The 20,978-nt window shown below is 49.4% G+C and overlaps 5 protein-coding genes across 5 annotated transcripts; 2 read left to right on the forward strand and 3 right to left on the reverse strand.

Annotated features, from left to right (window-relative positions):
* Positions 1-1,017: 1,017 nt before the first annotated feature.
* Positions 1,018-4,355, forward strand: GIQ15_04177 (2-oxoglutarate dehydrogenase E1 component; the record flags this gene model as incomplete). Its single annotated transcript, XM_033551594.1, has 4 exons — positions 1,018-1,227; positions 1,291-3,323; positions 3,386-3,759; positions 3,817-4,355. The coding sequence occupies 4 exons, from the start codon at positions 1,018-1,020 to the stop codon at positions 4,353-4,355; spliced, it is 3,156 nt and encodes a 1,051-aa protein (XP_033405324.1).
* Positions 4,356-6,255: 1,900 nt separating this feature from the next.
* On the forward strand, positions 6,256-8,610 carry GIQ15_04178 (PHD finger domain-containing protein; the record flags this gene model as incomplete). The annotated part of the gene is made up of 5 exons (XM_033551595.1): positions 6,256-6,642; positions 6,731-7,413; positions 7,640-7,833; positions 7,915-8,481; positions 8,546-8,610. The coding sequence occupies 5 exons, from the start codon at positions 6,256-6,258 to the stop codon at positions 8,608-8,610; spliced, it is 1,896 nt and encodes a 631-aa protein (XP_033405325.1).
* A 1,865-nt stretch (positions 8,611-10,475) lies between these two features.
* GIQ15_04179 (RNA polymerase II transcription factor B subunit 1) lies at positions 10,476-12,406 on the reverse strand (the record flags this gene model as incomplete). Its single annotated transcript, XM_033551596.1, has 2 exons — positions 10,476-12,202; positions 12,262-12,406. 2 exons carry the CDS (start codon positions 12,404-12,406, stop codon positions 10,476-10,478), a joined length of 1,872 nt encoding a protein of 623 aa, XP_033405326.1.
* Positions 12,407-12,910: 504 nt separating this feature from the next.
* On the reverse strand, positions 12,911-16,750 carry GIQ15_04180 (cytochrome P450 3A8; the record flags this gene model as incomplete). The annotated part of the gene is made up of 4 exons (XM_033551597.1): positions 12,911-14,622; positions 14,698-14,763; positions 15,112-15,234; positions 15,307-16,750. The coding sequence occupies 4 exons, from the start codon at positions 16,748-16,750 to the stop codon at positions 12,911-12,913; spliced, it is 3,345 nt and encodes a 1,114-aa protein (XP_033405327.1).
* Positions 16,751-17,533: 783 nt separating this feature from the next.
* Positions 17,534-18,738, reverse strand: GIQ15_04181 (choline transport protein; the record flags this gene model as incomplete). The annotated part of the gene is made up of 3 exons (XM_033551598.1): positions 17,534-17,974; positions 18,055-18,380; positions 18,462-18,738. 3 exons carry the CDS (start codon positions 18,736-18,738, stop codon positions 17,534-17,536), a joined length of 1,044 nt encoding a protein of 347 aa, XP_033405328.1.
* Between the last annotated feature and the right edge of the window lie 2,240 nt (positions 18,739-20,978).

Below are 20,978 nucleotides of genomic sequence, written 5' to 3' on the forward strand. Positions count from 1 at the left end.
TGTCATCGGGCACGAAGGGCTACAATACCACCGATACGGCGTATCACGCTAGTCCGCTCTAGGCCCCAGACGTCGCACCTGTGTCTGACATTTTTACCTGTCTGATTGGCTGGCGGGACGTGATGTGTCAGCAAAATTGCGAGGGCCAGGCGTATCGTATGGTAACGTGCCGCCACTGCCCGAGCTAAAAGCGGCAAGTAATTAATATCCGCGGGCCCTTTTCTGCCGTATGCTTACGTAACCAGCTGGGTCACGGTTCTTACCCGATCGGGACGACTTGCTGTCCTATTTTTCCTCGCCCTTCCTCCGATTCCTCAACACCGTGTTTTCTTTCCACTCCATCTCGAAGCTCCGTCTCTGCATCACCATCATCTGTCGTGCTAATTTTGCTTCGTGTCCGACCAATTGACCCGTTTACCAGTACGTATGCTCTTCCGCTGTCTTCCTGCAAGCCGTTCCAGCCCCCTTGGGCGCAGCTGTGTCGTGTGTCCGAGAGAGGATATATGCAGCTCATGAGTTGATCTATTGGATGTTTCTTTTTCTACGATGCCGTCCGATCCTCTCTTGGCCTCGCAGCTCACATTTTTCCCTTCCATCTTGCCCTCGTCTGCTCTAAATTTTTTTTCCTCTCTTCAGTCGTGCCTCTAACCAGAACGTGTCAAACAGACTTAATTATACAAATACTCGTCTCTCAGCAAAGGGAGACGTTCTGATGACCTCGAGCTCGTGTGAGGCGGAACGGCAGATATAGTCGATAATTCCAGCCTCGTTTGACATTGAGAATATTATATATTTTTGGTGTCCTCTTTGGCTGGTCGTATTTGAACTTTTTTTTGCTTCCCTTTTGAAACGCAGCTGAAACGTCGATAAGAAAAAAACCATTAGATCGGACGGTCGGAAAATAATACATTATAGGTACGAGGAAACAAAGAAGAGCACCTGGTTGATATTAAAGGCGGATGGGCTAACTTGCGCCTTTCTGTCTAGAACATCTTTTATTTTAATACACCTGTGAATATGCTTCGAACAACTAGAGCTGTGACGCTGAAGGCGTCTGGAGCTTCTTCTCTTCTCAGACAGTCGTCGTGTACGCGTTCGATATGTTCTGCAGCAAGGTCGAATCTCTATCTGGCTGGCCGGAGGCCTCTGGGCGTGGCGTGCACCAGGCAATCCTGGAAGCAGGCCAGAAGTTACGCTGTTGCTACTGGCGAGAACAGCAAAGGAGTGGTCAGTATCGACTTTTTCATCGCTATTGGTGATCTGGAGCTAACGGGTTCCGTTTATATATAGGATCCAAATGATTCATTCCTTCAGGGCAACACCGCCAACTACATCGATGAGATGTACATGGCCTGGAAGGAGGATCCCCAGAGTGTCCATGTCTCGTGGCGCACCTACTTCCACAATATGGAGGAGGGTAAGATGCCCATCTCGCAAGCCTTCCAGCCTCCACCCACGATTGTTCCTACCCCAACCGGCGGTGTCCCTCAGCATATGCCCGGAAACGCTGCCGGAACCAACGTCTCGAACCATCTGAAAGTTCAGCTGCTTGTCCGCGCATACCAAGCCCGTGGCCATCACAAGGCAAAGATCGACCCTCTCGGCATCCGTGGCGAGGCAGATTCTTTCGGATACAGTAAACCAAAGGAGCTCGAACTGTCGCATTATGGCTTCACCGAGAAGGATTTGGATGAAGAGTTCGCTCTTGGACCTGGAATTCTCCCGCGTTTCGAGTCTGAGTCGCGCAAGAAGATGACTCTCCGCGAGATTATCGACGCCTGCGAAAAGATCTACTGTGGCTCCTTCGGTGTGGAATACATCCACATTCCTGATCGTGTTCCTTGCGATTGGATCCGCGACCGTATCGAAATTCCACAGCCCTACAAGTACTCCGTGGACGAGAAGCGCCGCATCCTTGACCGTCTGATCTGGAGTTCTAGCTTCGAGTCTTTCTTGGCTACCAAGTTCCCCAACGACAAGCGATTCGGTCTGGAAGGTTGTGAGACTTTGGTCCCTGGTATGAAGGCCTTGATTGACCGAAGTGTCGACTACGGAGTCAAGGATATCGTTATTGGTATGCCTCATCGTGGTCGATTGAACGTCCTCAGTAACGTCGTTCGCAAGCCCAATGAGTCCATCTTCAGCGAGTTCAGTGGTAGCGCAGAGCCTTCCGACGAGGGCTCCGGTGACGTCAAGTACCATCTCGGTATGAACTTCGAGCGTCCAACTCCCTCCGGAAAGCGTGTCCAGCTTTCTCTTGTTGCCAACCCTTCCCATTTGGAAGCCGAAGACCCCGTTGTGCTTGGAAAGACACGTTCCATCCAGCACTACAACAACGACGAGAAAGAATTCAACACCGCCATGGGTGTCCTTCTCCACGGTGATGCTGCTTTCGCTGCCCAGGGTATCGTTTACGAGACCATGGGTTTCCACGCGCTGCCTGCCTACTCTACCGGAGGAACAATCCACATCGTTGTCAACAACCAGATCGGTTTCACCACTGATCCTCGTTTCGCCCGATCTACCCCATACTGTTCTGATATCGCCAAGGCCATCGACGCCCCTGTCTTCCACGTCAACGGAGACGACGTTGAAGCCCTTAACCACGTCTGCCAATTGGCCGCTGACTGGCGTGCCCAGTTTAAGAGCGACGTCGTTATTGACATCGTCTGCTACCGTAAACAAGGCCACAACGAAACCGATCAGCCCGCCTTTACCCAGCCCCTCATGTACAAGCGCATTGCTTCGCAGCAGAGCCAAATTGACAAGTACGTCGATAAACTCTTGAAGGAAAAGACCTTCACCAAGGAAGATATCGATGAGCACAAGAAGTGGGTTTGGGGAATGCTCAACGACAGCTTCGACCGCAGCAAGGACTACACTCCAACCAGCAGAGAATGGCTCACTTCAGCATGGAACGGATTCAAGACGCCCAAGGAACTCGCTACTGAGGTCCTTGCCCACCCCCCCACCGGTGTTGAAGCTGAAACCCTCCAGATGATTGGCGCAAAGCTTGGAAGCACCCCTGAAAACTTCAATCCTCACCGCAACCTGAAGCGTATCCTGAGCAACAGGGAGAAGTCCATCAGGGAAGGTGAAAACATCGACTGGTCTACTGCTGAGGCTCTTGCGTTTGGTACTCTGTGTAACGAAGGCCACCATGTTCGTGTATCCGGTCAGGATGTTGAGCGTGGTACTTTCTCGCAACGTCACGCCGTTCTGCATGACCAGGAGAACGAGAGCACCTACACTGCTCTGCAGCACATTAGCCCTGACCAAGGATCCTTCGTCATTGCTAACTCGTCTCTCAGTGAATACGGAGCGTAAGTTACACTATACCCCCTAGTATGTCCCCTTTCTCTAAAACTAACTCGGAATATCATAGTCTTGGTTTCGAATATGGCTACTCCCTGACCTCGCCCAATGCCCTCGTCATGTGGGAAGCCCAATTCGGTGACTTCGCCAACAACGCCCAATGTATCATCGATCAGTTCATTGCCTCCGGTGAGAGCAAATGGGTCCAGCGATCTGGTCTCGTTATGTCTCTGCCTCACGGATACGACGGTCAAGGTCCCGAGCACTCTTCCGGCAGACTTGAACGTTATCTCCAGCTCTGTAACGAAGATCCTCGCGTGTACCCAAGTGCCGACAAGATAGACAGACAGCACCAGGACTGCAACATGCAGATTGCCTACATGACCTCCCCCGCAAACTTGTTCCATATCCTTCGCCGACAGATCAACCGCCAATTCCGAAAACGTAAGCTTCCCCTTCATATCCAATCATACAAGTACAAACACTAACTTATCTTAATAGCATTGATTATCTTCTTCTCGAAATCCCTCCTCCGCCACCCATCCTGCCGCTCCTCCATCGAGGAGTTCACCGGCGACTCTCACTTCCGCTGGATCATCCCTGATGACCAGCACGGCAAACAGATCAATGAGCCCGAGAACATCGAGCGTGTGATCATGTGCACTGGTCAAGTCTGGGCTGCCCTGACCAAACACCGTGAAGCCAACGGTATCAAGAACACCGCCATCACGCGTATTGAACAAATGCACCCCTTCCCCTGGCAACAGCTGAAGGACAACCTCGACAGCTACCCCAACGCCAAGGACATTGTCTTCTGTCAAGAAGAACCGCTCAACGCTGGTAGCTGGAGCTTCATGCAGCCCCGCATTGAGACCCTTCTAAACCAGACTGTCCACCACAACAGACGCCATGTCCTGTACGCCGGTCGTAACCCAAGTGCCAGTGTGGCTACTGGTCTGAAGGCCTCCCATATCAAGGAGGAGCAAGATCTGCTGAACGACGCCTTCACTGTCCATCAGGAGAAGCTGAAGGGCGAGTAGATCTGAGGGAGAAAGAGAAAGTAGATGAGAGCTGAAGTGTCTCCCATCGAAAGACAATATTTTACATGCATGAGTGTGATGGCTTTTCCTTTGTTCTTTCACAACCACAACCACCTTTGTTTCTATAGTGTATAAATCCCAGTAATTTTCTTCTTGATGCCTTTTTTTCTCTTCCTGTAAATCTATATCTGAAATTTATTCTTACTAAGCTGGATTTGATTATATAACCACTACGTCATCGTGAAGTAAAAAAATTAACATGTTTAACAGTCAAGTAAACACTTGATACAGCACTGATGAAGGGTCGTTCTCATCTATCTGTCTCTCGGTCGGTTTGATGTATGAGCTGAGACTCTGTATCGTAAAACTGTGGGTAGCAAGCGCGCTATTACGCCGAATTCTGATTCATCAATCTCTCAAATCCCCCTTTCAGGAACTTGAGCATTTCCTCTTCCATCTTATCGTCTTCTAGGATACCAGTTATATCGAATATTTCTAGACCCTTGTATTCGTTACTAATTTGATCCGAAGAGTTCACTCGCGCCAATTCAATAATCTCCTGGACAAATTTGGTAATGATTCTGAACCTGCATAAGCGGTCCTCGGCTGCGATAAGTAAGTTCTCAACAAAGAGTGATTTTTGCGTTACTGATGATTCTCGAGGTGAAGGAGAGTAGGGTGCGAGTGAGTGTCCTTGCAGTGATTAATACCGTTGCATAAAGCCATTGTATTCTGCGCGATGCAAGCGAAGGGTCTCTGGAGAGTCTTCCCATAGCGTATCTTGCTCGATACCCGCTCCATCTCCGCGTTCCACGCGTACATCGCTGGATCCCAATCCCGAGTGAGCCAAGAGGGACATTTCTAGTTTCCCACAAGACATGGAACCGCCGCCAAACCATCCCAGTCAATAATGGCCTGCACGCTGCCATCCTCAGATACAAGGACATTTTGTATATTCAAGTCGGGGTGTGTTAGCACAAATTTCGGGCCTTCTGGTATCGGAATCCATCCTAGAAGGGTACGAAGAAACTGTTGTACCCCTTTATGAAGAGGGTCCTCCGGCTCCTTTGCCCGGTTAAGTGAGAGAAGGTAGAGATCTCGTGGGTCAGTAAAAGGGGCAGCTTCAAGATATAGCACCGGTTCAATATCATCACCATCGCTTTGTCCGAGCCGCTCCAACATTGCCTAATGGTCAACAAGTCTCATTGGGCCAAAGTGAGTTAGTGTTCCCTGAGTATCATATATCGGGGTGTCGCCGGTAGAGAATGAGAACTGGCTCAATTCTGCCATAGCTCGAGCAATATCCTCCAGAGTTTTCTTACGGCGCAACATTCGTTCTTGGAAATTTTCATGTCAAACCAACAGTCATAAAGAGATGTTCCAAAGATGAAGTTCATGAAAATGAAAGGAACATCAAGATCATTATCCAACGTTGAGCTAAACGCAAAAACTTCTGGAACTGGAACTGACGTTTCGCGTTGTATAAGCTTCATGGTCAACAGCAGTATAAGTAGTCAAGAGCCCAAGATGACCTTGAGGACGGGTTCCTGGCCCTCCTTGACTTGAACTCTCCAGAGCATAACCTGGTAGAGTCGTTTAATAGATAATATATGTTGTTTAAAGAGATGCTCGAAGCTGTTGGCGGTTTTGTCGTTGATATTTACATAAGCAGGCCAACGTCACGCTTCTCGGCTTTGCATCTTGGGTTTCTTTCTGGTTTCTCATCTTCACCTCCGCAACCTCTGTCTACAGGCTTCACTGCGCCGTCTTTCTCTCGTCAAGCTGTCTCCGGGTGTGATCTCGGCCTCGGAACCCATCTCTGCGCCAGGACGGCTCTTCTGCTGCTCTCGCCCACTTTCTCTGCCCCCCAGTCTCGCTCTCCGTTCGCCGCAAGCCGGCAATGGCGTCTAACAGCATTCCCACTGGCACCAACGCCAGCAGCATGCGCCAGACCGCCCGTCAAACCCGTACAAACCCCTCGAGACTCTCGAAGACGGTTGGCCGCTCGTCTCTTGCCGGCAGCCAAGTTGGTGGCTCCTCGAGCCTTGGAGGAGGGCACGGAGCTGGCGGCTCGCATCAGGGAAACGCGATGCCAACGGGGATGTATCCGGGCATCACTCACTTCAGTGATGCTATTGATGCGCTGCCTAGAGAATTCCGAAGACATAACTCGTTGTTGAATGAGGTTGATGGCAAGGCGTGGGCGCTAGAGGAGCAGCTGTCCAAGCTGCTCACTTCCGCGACGAAGCTGATTTCGATAGACTATGACGCTCCAAAGCCGCAGACGGTACCGCATTCCTTCTGTTTTTCACTCTTGAGCTTTTTTTTTTCCCTACTTGGTCCAGGTTTATTGATACTCGATGGTTTTCGTACAGGTCGACGTCACACCCACGAGACAGGTTTTTCAAAACATCCGCTCTACTCTCGGCGATTTACTAGGGACCATTGATGAAAAGAATCACGTTGCGCGCAATGCGAATGCCACTCTTCAGCGAGACGTCGGTCGACTCGATGCCGTTTACCCTTATGTTCAGCGCGAAGTGAGCGAAGAGGCTCGGCTCGGAAGCGTAACGCACTGGGCGTACATCAACAAACCCACTCCCAAAACGAGTGCTAGTGCCGTCAACGAACGGCCCAGAAGAGACACGGCCGGCGCAAACAGCCATCGAGTTGGCCATGGAGACGCAGACAACGAACCGAGAAAGGAGCCTGTCCGCCGACAGCGTCGCACCCAGGCCGAAATCGAAGCGGACGAGGCACGAGCGGGCGGGCCCGTACGAAGAAAGCCAGGCCCAAAAAGCCGTGTACTCGAAAACCAATTGAACGAACAAGCTCTTGCTGCCGCCGTAGCTGGCGGTACCGGGGCTGTGACCGCTGGTGGATCGAAACGGCGAAAGGTAGAACATTCCCAAGTGATGACGGCCACAGCCATGGAACGATCCGCAAGCGCAGCTACGAATGTGCCTGTCGGAAGAGCGGGATCGAAGGAAAGCCCTGCTCCTGATACAGTGAAGAAAAGAACGAGGGCGCCCAATGCGAATACAGCTGCAAGAAAGAGGTATGATTTCTATATTTCATTGCTCTGCTCTCCCGCCAAACATCACAATCCCACACCAAATTTTGTTCGCAATAGAGGCAGCCGCCTCTACAGTACACATTGCGGGCACAGCAATCTCCTTACAAAACGCAAAAGGGGCTTACTTCCTTTCAGCTACCAGCACAGGGTGTTTGGGAGAACCCAAGCAAGGCTTAAAATATCAATCTAACAAGTTTACATCACACAGAACAAACACGGTTACTTCAACAACAAGCTCACCATCGCTCGCTGGCACAATGGGGCCATCACAACTCAATCCTACTTCCAACGGTGCCACGCCAACGTCTTCGCTTCGATCACAACCACGGCCGCAGCAACAGGCTCAGGCCCAGGCTTCCTCCCGCCAGAGGCCGTCTTCATCTGCATCAAATCGAAACCCGAGTATGTTCCCCGGACCCGGACCCAAACCCAACAAACACCACCCTTCTTCCATACCATTATCTAACTCGACGACCAAAATAGAAAAAGAATTACTGGACGCCAGGCCCCCGTCTTCAAAGGACGCAGCTAGTCCCAGAATTGACGCAGCCAGAGCCAATGGCGACATAATTAGAAACAGCCCAAAGACAACAGCCCTTGAGCTTAAACACGAGGAGGCTAACTCTATGGTCAATTTGGCAGCTACTAATAATCATCTAAACGATGGGAAGGGAGATTACTCGAATCTACCGGAAATAAACACCGGCATCTCTACAAAGCGGTCCTCCAAAAACTCAACGCCCGTTTCATCCACATATGCCGAATCACAGCAGAGATCGAGACCGTCTAGGGCAGGAGACGGACCAAAGCGATCCCACAAGAAGACGGGCAGCATTTCAACTGCTCGGCAGATAGCTTTATCTGCCGCGGCGGAAGAACCTGAAGACGGACCTCGGGGTGCGGACGAGGAAGACGATGAGACGGAGCCACGATATTGTTACTGTAACGAAGTCAGTTTTGGAGAGATGGTGGCGTGCGATAATCCGAATTGTCCGCGTGAATGGTTCCATCTTTCGTGCGTTGGGCTGACGAAGCCGCCTTCCAAGAGTGGTGCGTATTCCCTATCTCTACGGTCTATATCACATACAGCCTGGCTAACTCTCCGTTTCTTTAGTTATATGGTATTGCAATGAGTGCAAGGATGGGATGAGGAAAACTAAAACTGGAAATGGGAAATAGGGGGTTGATCGAAGATATCCTTTCTTTCTTTCTTTTTTTTTTTCAGTTGGTATTCCTTGGTTGGTTACTTCTTACATTTTATGGCCATCGTTTCAGAGGCCAGGGGCGGTCTTTCTCTACTTTACCTCGCATCCCAAGCGTATTTTCTTATGCAAAACATTTAGCATGGCCTTCCGTCTGAGACTAGAATATATGTACTGTAGCCACCTACTCGATGGCCCATCTCAATACCCTGTACTATCACAATCTGTTTAAATAAAAGGCACCACTGTCACATGGATTTTGCTGTTGAATCGTCATAATTGTGTCATAATTTGTACATAAACATATTTAAAAGGCTCCCCTAAACCGATCTAATATCTGTCCGGCCAACGGCCTTCGTTGATCCGCTTCCTCAACGCCCGCTGCTCTCCCTCCAACACTACTAGTGCTTCTTCTACCTCCCTCCGTCTCGGTAGTAGCAACCGCCACGGCCGCAGCTCGAGATTCCCCTTCCAGCCTTCGTCGTAGCCCTTCCAGTCGTTCGGGGTCTCTATTCCCCATACCCGCAGTCCCTGAAGAAGAAGCATCACCACTGCTTCCCTGTGGCCCACCCCGTCTCTGTCGTTCCGGCGCACCCCCATATAGCCACCCAGGAATTCTCCACGACGATATCTTGCTAGGTAACAGCTCAACACGCCATGCGTAACCAACCACCCAGCCGATGAAAGCAGGTAGTACGGTGTGGGGTAACTGTGATAGCGAAAGCTGGAGCGCCAGGAAATAGATCGTCGACTTATCGCTGAATGTGATTGAAGACCCAGATGTCGACGATGCGGATGCCGGGGTAGCTGACGAACTGGTCAATATACGGTATTTGTATGTCGTAGGGATAGTAGCATGGTATTGTGCGAGGATTGCAAAGAGGATTGCCGTTGGGCCGGCGGGGAGAAGGTTCAATGTATTCAGAGATAGCGGGCGGACCACGAGCGCGAGAATGAGAGGTGGAAGAAGAGTCGTAAATGGAAGAGTACTAAGAATAAAGCTCTATGAATCGATGAAGTCAGCCTTTCTGTAATGTATAGAGCAGTTCTTGTAGCTTTTGGCCTTGCTTACAGCAAATTTCCTTGACCCCCATAGCCGTTCAATCACTCGTAGGCTGTATATAACCATTCCTGCCTGCAGGACCTCTGTAGAATTGGTATAGCAGAGCTATTCATCACAGCCATCAGTTCATCACGCTCGTTCCCTAAACATTTCTTCCGGCAAGGTACATGGTATAGAGTGGCTTACCGGCCAGATTAGAAGCCGCCATAGCTGACGGTACTGCCATAGATGAGGATTCACCTGAATATAAAATAGATATTTGACGTCCGCTATGCTCACCACAATGGACGATGCAATTATAAAGATCAGTGCGAACTTGGTCACCGGCGCATTGGTGAACCCCGAGCTGAGCATCTCGGGTACTTTCTCTCGCCCTGCTAGGCGTTCTCCGGCGTTCGTTCGTTTGGCGCTGCAGCCTGGTAGCTCAATTGAGCGGCCGTCTACGTTATTCTGTTATTTCTGCCCCTGGGAAGTGAGCGGGCAGGTCGTGGCTGTGGTGCATGGAAGCCGGAGAAAGATAAGCCATCCTTGAAAGCTGAAACTGGCCAGATATAAAAAAAAGAAATATCGTCATGCGCACGGACCATCCAAAGTACTATGTTAAAATATCTTATATAGATCTAAAGAGGCGTTGATATACTGATATCGATCATGAAACTGTCTAAAATAAAATACATCCTTCCAATTCAAGCCCAAGGCAAACTCCAGACTCCCCAGATCCCTGTTTTTAATGTCCGATATCCCATTAGGCGCCCCCAAGAATAATGCACTGTGCTAAATCATGGCTGTCCTTCTCCTGACTGCTGCGCAAGAGCCTTCTGGTACTCAGCCGTTGCCTTTGCTAACGCATTAATCGTAGGGCCCATCAGCTGTTTAACCACCTTCTCTCCGCCGTCAACGTCGTTCGGGCGAATTCTCTTGCCCGTCGAAGCCATTACCTCCCTAGCATGCTTCCTTAGCTTGTCAACTTCAACTTGTCGTTCAGCTTCGGCTGTCTTTGACACTTCATTTATTCGATCCATTGCTCGATTGAGTGACTCAACCATGGATGCAATCTCAGAGGCCCGATCAGGGTTCCCGGACAGAAATGCCTGCCAAAACTGAGTCAGGAACTCGGTTGTGGTAGCATGCGTCAGGGTCAGGCGATCGAAGACGGTCTGGGAAAGCCCACAGGTGTTTGATGACGATTCGGGGTCCGCCTGAGCTTTTCGTTGCCCGATCATTTCAAAGATCTGAGATTTCGCACTCGCTAAGCTAGCCTTTGAGCCGACTGGTTCTTTCTTGGGTTTTTTTGGGTCATCGTCACTACTGTCATCGTCCTCAGGCTCGACAAGTCGGCTCAGCCTAACCTGCCCTGCACCCATGTATGTATGGTTAAACTCTGACTGTAGCATATTCAGGCTGGCTGCTGGGTCTTGATTGGCAAAAACACGAACGTCCTTAACTTCACTACCTTGACCTTCAGAGAAAAAGCGGCTTTGATCCCGAATATTCAACATGATTCGTCTCTGCTCTTCGTCCTCGCGGAGATCTCGTAATTGTAATTCATTATACATTTCATCGTCCGCATCCTCAGCGTAAGTGAGGTTCTGATCGGCCGGCGCCACATTTTTCATAATCTTTTCGCTAAGGGTATTCAGAGTCCGTATAATCGGAACTTTGTCTACTGAGGTTGGTCTCATATCAAAATTCGGCCGGTTACCCTGTCTCTGAGAGTTATGCTCTTCGTTTCCTTCCAGGTCGATGAGATGAGGGATTCGTTCAGCGTCGGCCGCTGGTCGCCCCGTGTTTTCGTCGAATTTTAGATACTTATCGAGCAGGGAATCGGTGGGATCGGTATCCGTAATCCGCTCGCCTCTCAATTTCTTGAAAAGACGACTCTGGAAAAATTGGGACCAGAATACCTCCTCTGCCACCTTTGGAACGTTCTCATCATAAACTTTTTTAACCAAAGGATGCTGGCTGAAAATCAGCTGGATCTGTTCCTTGCTTAGGTTAAGTCTGCGCTTATCCTCCATCCGCGGTTTGACGGTTGACAAAACATTATAGGCACCCTGTTCTTGGGATTTTTCAATCGCATGGGCCCTGAGTAGATGTATTCTAGAAGACCAAAACTGAGATACAAGTTGTCCGTGTGTGACAGAAGCTGGCTTAGTTCGAAGAGACTCCGCAAACACTCGCTTCAGACTCTCATTGGAATTCAATAAGGACTGCTGCAGAGCCATATCACCCTTTAGACGAGCATCGTCATACCATGGCGGCTTTGCCGCCGCAAGTGCAGCGGGAGTGCCATCTCGTGCAGGTGTCTGGGCTACTTTAGTAGCTTGGATAACCGTGTTCAGGGCTGCCTTTATTGCGTCGGCTTCGGGGCGTGCATTCGACGGCGAAGTGAAAGTAAAGACATACGGCACCGGAGCAGCGTTCTCTTGGCCTTGGGATTGGTTTGGCGCTTGAATGAATATCTTCAGCATAACCTTGGGGTTGTTAACGGGGGTCTGCTGCAAGTCTAGCCATCATTCATGTTAGCCCGGTAATATGACTGTCTCACTACTAAAGCTCACATACTGGTGATGGGTGCTGTCTGTAAGGTAAACGAGCCATCTGGACCAGCTTTAGGAGTCCAAGTAATAGACTGGAGGTCACTCGATATCGCCAATGTCCCATCCTTTTTTTTATAAGACGCGGATGCGCTAGGAGGAACGGGTGCCATGGCTCAAGGTAGGCATAAGTTAGTGTGGCAGCTCCCAATGTGCTGTACGCGGCTCATTAGGCTACCTGAACCCATCTGGAGGGGAGGGTTACAGGCTGGATGTTTATAAACGAGCGGACAGAGAAATAGTTCCTGTGGAAAGCTGACATTTATCTTCTTTGATGTCGTTCCAAAATCTCAAAGTTGTCGAAGTTCTATATCACGTGATATCAACTCGCTCTCAATCTAAATACCTATTGCATAGAGAGCAAGAGATTTGAGCTCAAGGATCAGAGATCATATTACAATATATAACTAAAAGTGTCCCGTACGAGCGTACGTGGATGGAACTTTTGGCCCGTCATCTTCTACCATGAGAAAATATGGATTTACGATAAACATGATCGAGAATCTCATGCTCTATATCGAGCGAACTGTTGGGTTAAAAAAGGTGCCATAGCATTATGTTCACTTTCGCCCTAGGCCTATCCTTCGATTAACCCATTATACACGCTGACTCTCATGTTACCTTAATAGAAGTTGTTCCATTTCGTGGTCCTGGCGCTTACAAACCCACCACAATGCCGAACGACCTTCCAGATCCTCCAGCTGGGTGTCTGCACCAAATTCCAGTAGGACCCGGATAACAGATACATGGCCTAGGCAGGCAGCTCTAATCAAACCTGTTTCGCCACATATATCCTGGGTATCTATAGTTTCAAGGTCGTGTTCGAGGAGAAGCCGCACGACTTCATGGTGGCCACCCTCTGCAGCCCATATCACAGGGGTCCGGCCACAAAAACTAACAGTATCTAGCCTGAGATCTTTACGCCTTAAAAATAGACGAACAACTTCTGCATCCCCTCGATGAGCCGCATCCGCTACTGCCGTACCCGCGACTATTGTGCGGGTGGTGTTTGGTATAGTCGCATTGACTCTGATATCTGCCCTCTCAAGCAACATTTCTACCATCTGTGTTTTCCCGTATGCGACAGCCAGTGTTAGTGGAGGAACATTATCAGTGCCTATCGGACATGTGATATTTGGGTTAACAGATCCACAGCGTAGTAACACCCGCACGACCGCTTCGTGGCCATTGTACACAGCGACCCAGAGCGGCGTAACATTATCCTTAGACCGTACATTGACGTCCAGGTCCTTCTGCAGTAGAACCTGGACTAACTCGTGGTGTCCATTACTGGCAGCCTTAACTAAAGGCGGGCCAAAGGAGTAGCGGAAAAAATTTAGATTGACCGGGCTACGTTTGAGTATCATTTTCACGATATCAGTGTGGCCGAACCCTGCAGAGGAGCACAGAAGACGCTCGAAAACGTGTTCGGGATTTTTCGTGCTTATATGGATCTTATCTAAAAGAAACTGCAATGCATCAGAGTGCCCACGATGGACCATGAGCCAGATGGGGCACATATTTAGATAGTTGTAATCTGCGGGTAGACCTTTGGGCGGATTTTTCGGCACTTCTAAAATTTCATCATGGCCCCGACGGGCAGCGATAATGATAGGCGGAACGCGGGCCTCAAAATCCGGATCAGTAGGACTGTTCTCTAAAATAAGACGTAATGTCTCCAGATCCCCGATAGTACAGGACAACCAAAGAGCATTGTAGTCGACCCTATCAAATGTACTAGGGTTAAGCTTGTCAAGGCCAGCGAGTATCCGTTGCAAAGGCATATTTTGTTCTGGTGTTTCTAGCCAAAGTGGTAATCCTCCACGGTTTAGAGCATAAGGATCTGCGCCATGCTCCAACAAGAGCCTCACAATAGGAATATTCGAACCATAAACCGCACCGTATAATGGTGGTCCAAACAGTGTATTTGGAGAATTCACGTCAGCCCCATGGGATATCAAGGACGCTACTCGCTCTTCGTCGTTGCGAGATGCCGCTACCGAAAGCCTAGCTTGTAGGAACTTTTGATAGAGTTCCTTGGGAGATAAAGATTTTAGCTCCCGGCATAGCCTATTTGTTCCACATAGAGCCACAGCTAGTGAACACGCATCCCTCACTTCATCAGGGGTGACTTCATCCGGGGGTTGGTTGGGAGCGGAATTTCTGCTATGTCGGCCCAGCATGATTTTTTGATACGCTATCCAAATCGCCGTCTCCTTTTTGATCTGGGTCTGCCGTGCAAAATCTGGTTTCCCATTACCGCACAAGTATCTCATGGCCTCAGCAGCTAGATGCTGGAAGTCTAGCTTGATGATTGCCTGACGGGAAACTATATCGTCAAACAGCCCTAGCAAAAGAGTACCCGTCAGAATATTGCTATAGGTCCATTTGATGCCCTACTCACTGCAGACAAGCCTTCTGTCGAGCCATCGATGGGGTTTGCGGTCAGCGTTCCAGCCCGGAGGAAGAGCTAGTATGCGGTCCAAGATTTCGGTAGGAAGCATCAAGAGATCCATCTTGCCCATCACGCTTTATTAGAGGCGTCTGTTGGTAATAGATGGCTGTATGGATGAACCTCTGGATGTGCTGTTGGATGTGCTGTACGCCTTGCTCCCATATACCCAATGCATTGGACTGCTTATATAAGTTTATAACTACGGCTGTAGAATGTCGCCTACGGAGTTTCATATCTTAGCGCCATGGACGAAATCTTCATATTGATGCATATGCTGAAGTTAACCTGTTTGCTGGTTTATCTTCCATGTTTCTACCGTTGATGGCCTACTCCCGCTCCGCCGTCGAAGCTAGACATGCTTACACCCGATTACCAGTTTGCCTGATACAGGTTGTGCTATGAATGTTTCCGTCTGTTCCATACTGTCGTTGCCCACGATGAAGGTGGTATAATTCGTGTACAGTCCAGCAATGGCGAGTTTGATATCTATACACCGGTGAAGTCAGCTTGACGTCTCGAACACTGGTCGAAAAGGAAGCTGATAACGCTCATACATACCCTGAAGTGCAAAGTTACTTCCCAGGCACATTCTTCCACCACTCCCAAATGCCCAGAACAATCTTCGCATCTTTTCTAGCTCCTCCTTGTTCGCGTCTATCCATCTTTGAGGTCTCCAGCTCTCGGGCTCCGGGAATACATCTGGAGTTCGATGTAAGGTGTATGCAGACGACATCACCCTGGTTCCGGCAGGTATCTTATAGCCTTCTAGCTCCGCCACTTTACCAGACGGCACAATTCTGGGCAATGGCAATGGTGCAGCTGGGTATACGCGAAGGGTTTCGTGGACGATTCCGTTGAGTAGCGGGAGCTCATCGAGAGAGTAGAAAGAAGGAAGACGGCTACCAATTTTGCCGTCGCCCTTGGTGGTCTCTGAATTATCGTCTCTGCGGTATAATATCGGTGGAGATAAGGTAAGTAATTCCTCTCGCAGCTTTTCTTGCAGTGAAGGATTTCGCGACATTTCGTAAACAATGTAAGTCAACGTTATCCCCGTCGTCTCGTGGCCAGCAACTATATGGTCCATCATCTCAGAGGCGATTCTAAGTCTGGCGTCCTCTCTATCGGAAGGGCTGTTCTGATTTATTTGAGAGAGAATCCCATTTGAGAGCTGACTATAGACAACTGGTCCGGTAGAGCCGGGTTTCGGTGCTGTTTCCGTCTTCTCCTTCCCAGATATCTGACTCGCAACCTGGTCACACATCCTCAGGCACAGACTCTCGACTTCGCCAAATGCTCTCTGACTGGGGAGCTGGGTCTTGAACTTGGAGTACAGCTCCAGCCAATGGTCACGATATTTTGTATCGCGCAGGAAATCCGTACTGTTATCAATCCCGAACAGGTAGGCCGACATAAAATCCATACCCAACGCCTGGAAGGGAGGGAAGACATTCAATGTTCTGTCCGGGCCAAGGTTCAATCTCTCCTCTTCACGATCCGAGGGGAATGAAGACGGCAGAGCGATCTTCTCAAACATGGGCAAGTATCTCTCCCAAATCAGCCGCTCTGAAGCCACTCGCAGGTCCTCTGAGGATAGGATGAACGATTTTGAATAAACACGGGAAACCATCCTCTTCTGTTCCGAATGAGCTTTGAAGGGCAGCATGCTCGCCAGGTTAGGGTAACGGCCATAATTCACGAACAGGTCTTCATAATATTTATCCTTGGGGAATCCGCCGAGATAGATAGTTTTGAGACCGTTGGCTGAGTTGACACTGATCTCATTTGGGGCTAGCTGCACGATGGGCCCCAACTTCTTGTGGAGGGAGTAGATGGTCGATACCTCACGGCAGCGATAGTTGCGTATCCACCAGAGCCATGCTGGAAGGAATCCGGACGTAAAATGGGCCTTGGGAATCGAGGAGAGTGGCGAGAAGTATAGGGGGTAGATGATATATCGGTAGACGCAAATGGCGACGACAGGAAGGGCTAACAGGTAAATCATGGCTTCCACTGTCCTTTCTCCCTGACGATAAGCTGACTGTTGTATAGACTCCTAATAAGAGGCTCTATGAGGGGAATTCAACCATATGATATGGGGAATAACAACATTATCGCATTTACACGGTTTGACCCCGCGAGAACGAGGGAACATGGCGTGTTAAAGTATAAAAAGGTACGTATACTTATAGAAAGCCATCTGACCGGAGATGTTTCTCAAAGTAAACGGAGTTTGAAAGCATAGAGGGTTTATACTTCACACTGCATATCGCCCTACCCTGCATGGATATGTTACATCCACTCCCTATGGAGATCTAGAGCAAAAACACCTTCCCTATGGCTACACAACATTGGCCATGCTTCGCCATGAGGCCCAAATCTTGATCCATGGCAGCTTCTGTGGGAATTTTCATCGTGGCAGCTCCGCCAGCCTGCAGATTATGCGGAAATACTTTCCCCCTTGATCGAAGCTCTAGGCATCATCCCAACCGCCCTGGCTTGCCGGCTTGCTCCGGTGCAGGAGTAGCATCGTATTACTTTAGCCAGAAACTATAATAACTGGGGCGTTCAATTAGCGGAAGACCAACGGATATAGTTCCCGTAACTTAACAAAGCACACCCGTTTTATGTACAAGGGGGGAAAATTGTAACTAGTAGTAATATAGAACATTGCACCACCTTCGCCGTCCCGGATTGCCGATTCCGGGATACCATGTATAAATTTGAGAAAGTGAAAGAAATAAAAGTATCAGAACTGGGTGAGTGTAACAGCTAGCATCGTGAAACGTCACGGCTTGAAAGGCCTTCTCACAAGGGCGTTTGGTGGCACGTAGTGGTGCCTGCCATAGACGAAGTAGTAAACGGTCGCAAACGAAATCACTCCCACGTAGATGACCGAACTCCAGTTCATAGTCGTTGCATTTACGTCCTTGACCAGCGGGAAGAAAGAAAAAATAAATATTGGGAGAAGGAAGAGCATGGCCACCGCGTTTATCAGTGCTCCATATCTGCCAAGGGACCATCGGCGGGAAGGGAGTGGTTCGCCGCGTACACGTTTGAGTAGCACGCAGCCGATGGAGATCAAGTACGCACTCATTAGTGACGCGACTGTTAAGGAGGTGATGGCATTCAGGGCGGTAGTTGAGCCAATGTTGATGATGGATAGTAGAATAGTCACGACTAGGGAGACTATGACGGAATTTAGGGGAATGTTCCACCCCGGGGATACCTAATATCGACGTAACACGTTAGCAGGGAAAAATCGAGTAGAAGGATTCTTGAAGAGCGCTAGCGAGTGGAATTACTTACGTGTGAGAGAAAATCTGCAAACGGAACCCCTCTATCCCGGGCAAACGACCAAGTCTGCCTAGAGGCGGTTGCTACTTCGGTGATAGTGCTTGCAACCAAAGTAATAATGACAATCGCGGTCATTGCATTCGTGGCAGCATAGTTTTGGGTGGTATTAAAGAAAATTTGGATGAATGGGAAACCGGTAGGAGTAGCGAGAACCTCTTTAATATCGCCGATAGCAAAGCATACGGTGAGAATTATGGCCAGTCCTAAACAAAAGTTCACGGCAACGGCACTCATCATAGCCTGCGGAAGCGTCTTTGAAGCATCTTTAATTTCTTCGGCTACAGCGTGAAGAGAAGGGATATGTCAGCATTGTTCCAGGGATAAAGCATTGCAGGGATTCTTGCATGAAGAATACTCACCCATGTGTACTGCACAGTCGTAGCCTATCATAGAAGCAATCGCTCCAGGGAGCCCAACCATCACTGCAACCCCTGCACTGCTCCATTCCCCGCCATTGTTGAATTCGAGGAAGACGGACTCGGCACTGCTGCGGGGAGCCAGCACCACAAGTGGCACGATTATCGCAATTATACCGATGACGTGAAGCAGAAGCAATAAAGCTTCTACCAAAGGAAGCTTCTTTGCAAGAAAGGTGTTGAATATGATGGAAAATGCTGAGATGGCAATGACCAACATGGTGCCGTGCCAGCGATGCGGCAAATAATTAGGGAGGTTTAAAATGAGGAGGCCCTGGATAATCGTTCCAGCAAGAAACGCGATTGTAACGATGGCACACTGCCATCCAGTCGAACAAAGCCAACCTAATATATAATCTCAGTATGAAGACCCGACAGCAATGGGATAAGAACGACGAGACTTAATCGGCTCCTTACCGGTGATATAGCTGAGGTATTTCTGGCAGCTAGGGGGCGCGAATTCGGAAACCCAGTGATATTGTCCTCCAGCCGTCGGGGACCTATGGCTCTCGTCAGTATGATAGATATAAGCGCGTAGATATATAGCTGTTAGGAAGCTCACATAGACGCTATCTCAGCAAGACTTGCAAATACAAGTGCAAACCCGGCTGACACTCCAAGGAATCCCCAAATGAGGCCCGCCGTCCCTCCATCTAGTAAAGCAAATCCAAGAAGGCTAATACACCAGTCAGTCATATACCATTGCTATCCAAATTAGTAGCCTATGACTCCTTAACTGTTACGGGACATGGCCGTGGGAAAGAATAGGGTACCTTAATATCACCTCCCATGTTGCAATCAGCGTACATGCAAATCCTAGAATAGAGATGAAGCGGAAATTTCTCTATACTCATGAAGTGTTAGTCACGATTAAATATATCAATCAAAAGGATCAAGGATGATAAAGATGGACAATCTAACCCGCAATACTTGTGCCTTTCCCAGTTGGCACATATCATCTCTATCGGCGGTGGTACCGAGATATTTGGCTGGAACATGTTCGTCAAAAACGAAGGCATCTTCAGGGTGTCCAACGTCACCTTCAGCGCTCTTCAGTCTCCTCGTTGAGTTACTGTCATAAGCCATCTTTGCATGCACCTAAAAGGAGTGCAAGGAGTCGAGACAATTTCAACCTGATTTCGGTCCAGCAGCGTCCTACGCGCAGTTGCCGGGGACGAAAAAGCACAGCGGAAGATTAGAGTTTCAACCGTTGGTGCTAATAATAATGTGATAGAGAAGGGTCGGGGGGCCGGGAAAAAAAAAGAGTGTGAGAGATGATTGGAATTTGGGGATTGCGTCGAGATGAAATTACAGCTGGGGGAGGAGGAGGAGGAGGGCGAGGGTCGGAAAATTTTAACAACGTGGACAGCTGCGACGTTGGCCGCCGGAAAAGAAGAAATAATGGCCTGATATTAATATCATTGTAAGTTCAATAATAGCACACAGAATGTAGTTGACCTCTCCGATAACGTTACGAAGTCCTCCGTACAACCCTGTGCAAGCATGCTATAAGCATGGGCTGGAATAGTTACCAGGGCTAGGGAATGGGGAAAAAAGAAAGAATCCGGAGTATAAAAGATGCCGCTCTGCCTTGAGTCCCAGCCGATGCAAAGAAATAAACTTCTCCTGCAGCAAGGATTCCAAGTGAAGGGTTAACGTATCAAGGACTCCGTAGTCCGTACGCGTTGAAGGCAAGGTTATTTCTCGAGGCCCAGACATGCAGACTGCCGAAATTTGGCCACCGGCTTGGATCAAAATAGGAGATGCGAAATGACGAGAGCGAAAGTTAGGTTCAGCTGCTCTCAATCAGAGTTTTTTAGACGGCATCAGAGCTCTTTTTGAGGCTGCGACATGGCGCCCGCAGCGATGTGCACTGGCCAAACACAAAGAAGTCCGGCGAGCAAAAAAGGTTTGCTCCCTCGACTTTAAACTCTTAAACTTATCACAATTCGACCAGAGTGAGGCATATCCAACCGGGAGTCAAGCCAGATGGCGATCAATCAAGCGATTAGCTAGACAGAGCAGACCGCCACGAAAATCCCAAGCCCCTCTCCCTTCTCCCCCCCCCAATGACTGCCTAATCCTCGATGCGCCTGTCACACGCTATGGGCTTCAGGAGACGGTCCTGGCCGCGCACAACAGGCGGGCGAGAGAATGCCTGCACCCACGCTCCTTGTTCCCCTCGCGAGTGGCTGGTGGGACAAAGAATCCTGTTATCGGAGAGAGCAGAAGCTGGCGAATAAGACTCCCGGCGCGCTGCAGCGAAGCGGTAAAAGAAAAACTATGGATCAGGTGAGTCCGGGGGCTTGAATCTAACGCATCAGAAAAGAAGAAAAACCTGCGGCCACCGACATGCCGTCCAGCTACCGTCTAGGCTCTCATTGCTTTTTCTCACGAATATGCTGTGCGATGCTTGTGTGATATGTCGACGCCGGCGCAGGTGAAGAAACGCAGTTTGAT

The sequence above is a fragment of the Arthroderma uncinatum genome (genome assembly GCF_011692745.1).
Source record: "Arthroderma uncinatum strain CBS 119779 chromosome Unknown scaffold3, whole genome shotgun sequence".
NCBI lineage: Eukaryota > Fungi > Ascomycota > Eurotiomycetes > Onygenales > Arthrodermataceae > Arthroderma > Arthroderma uncinatum.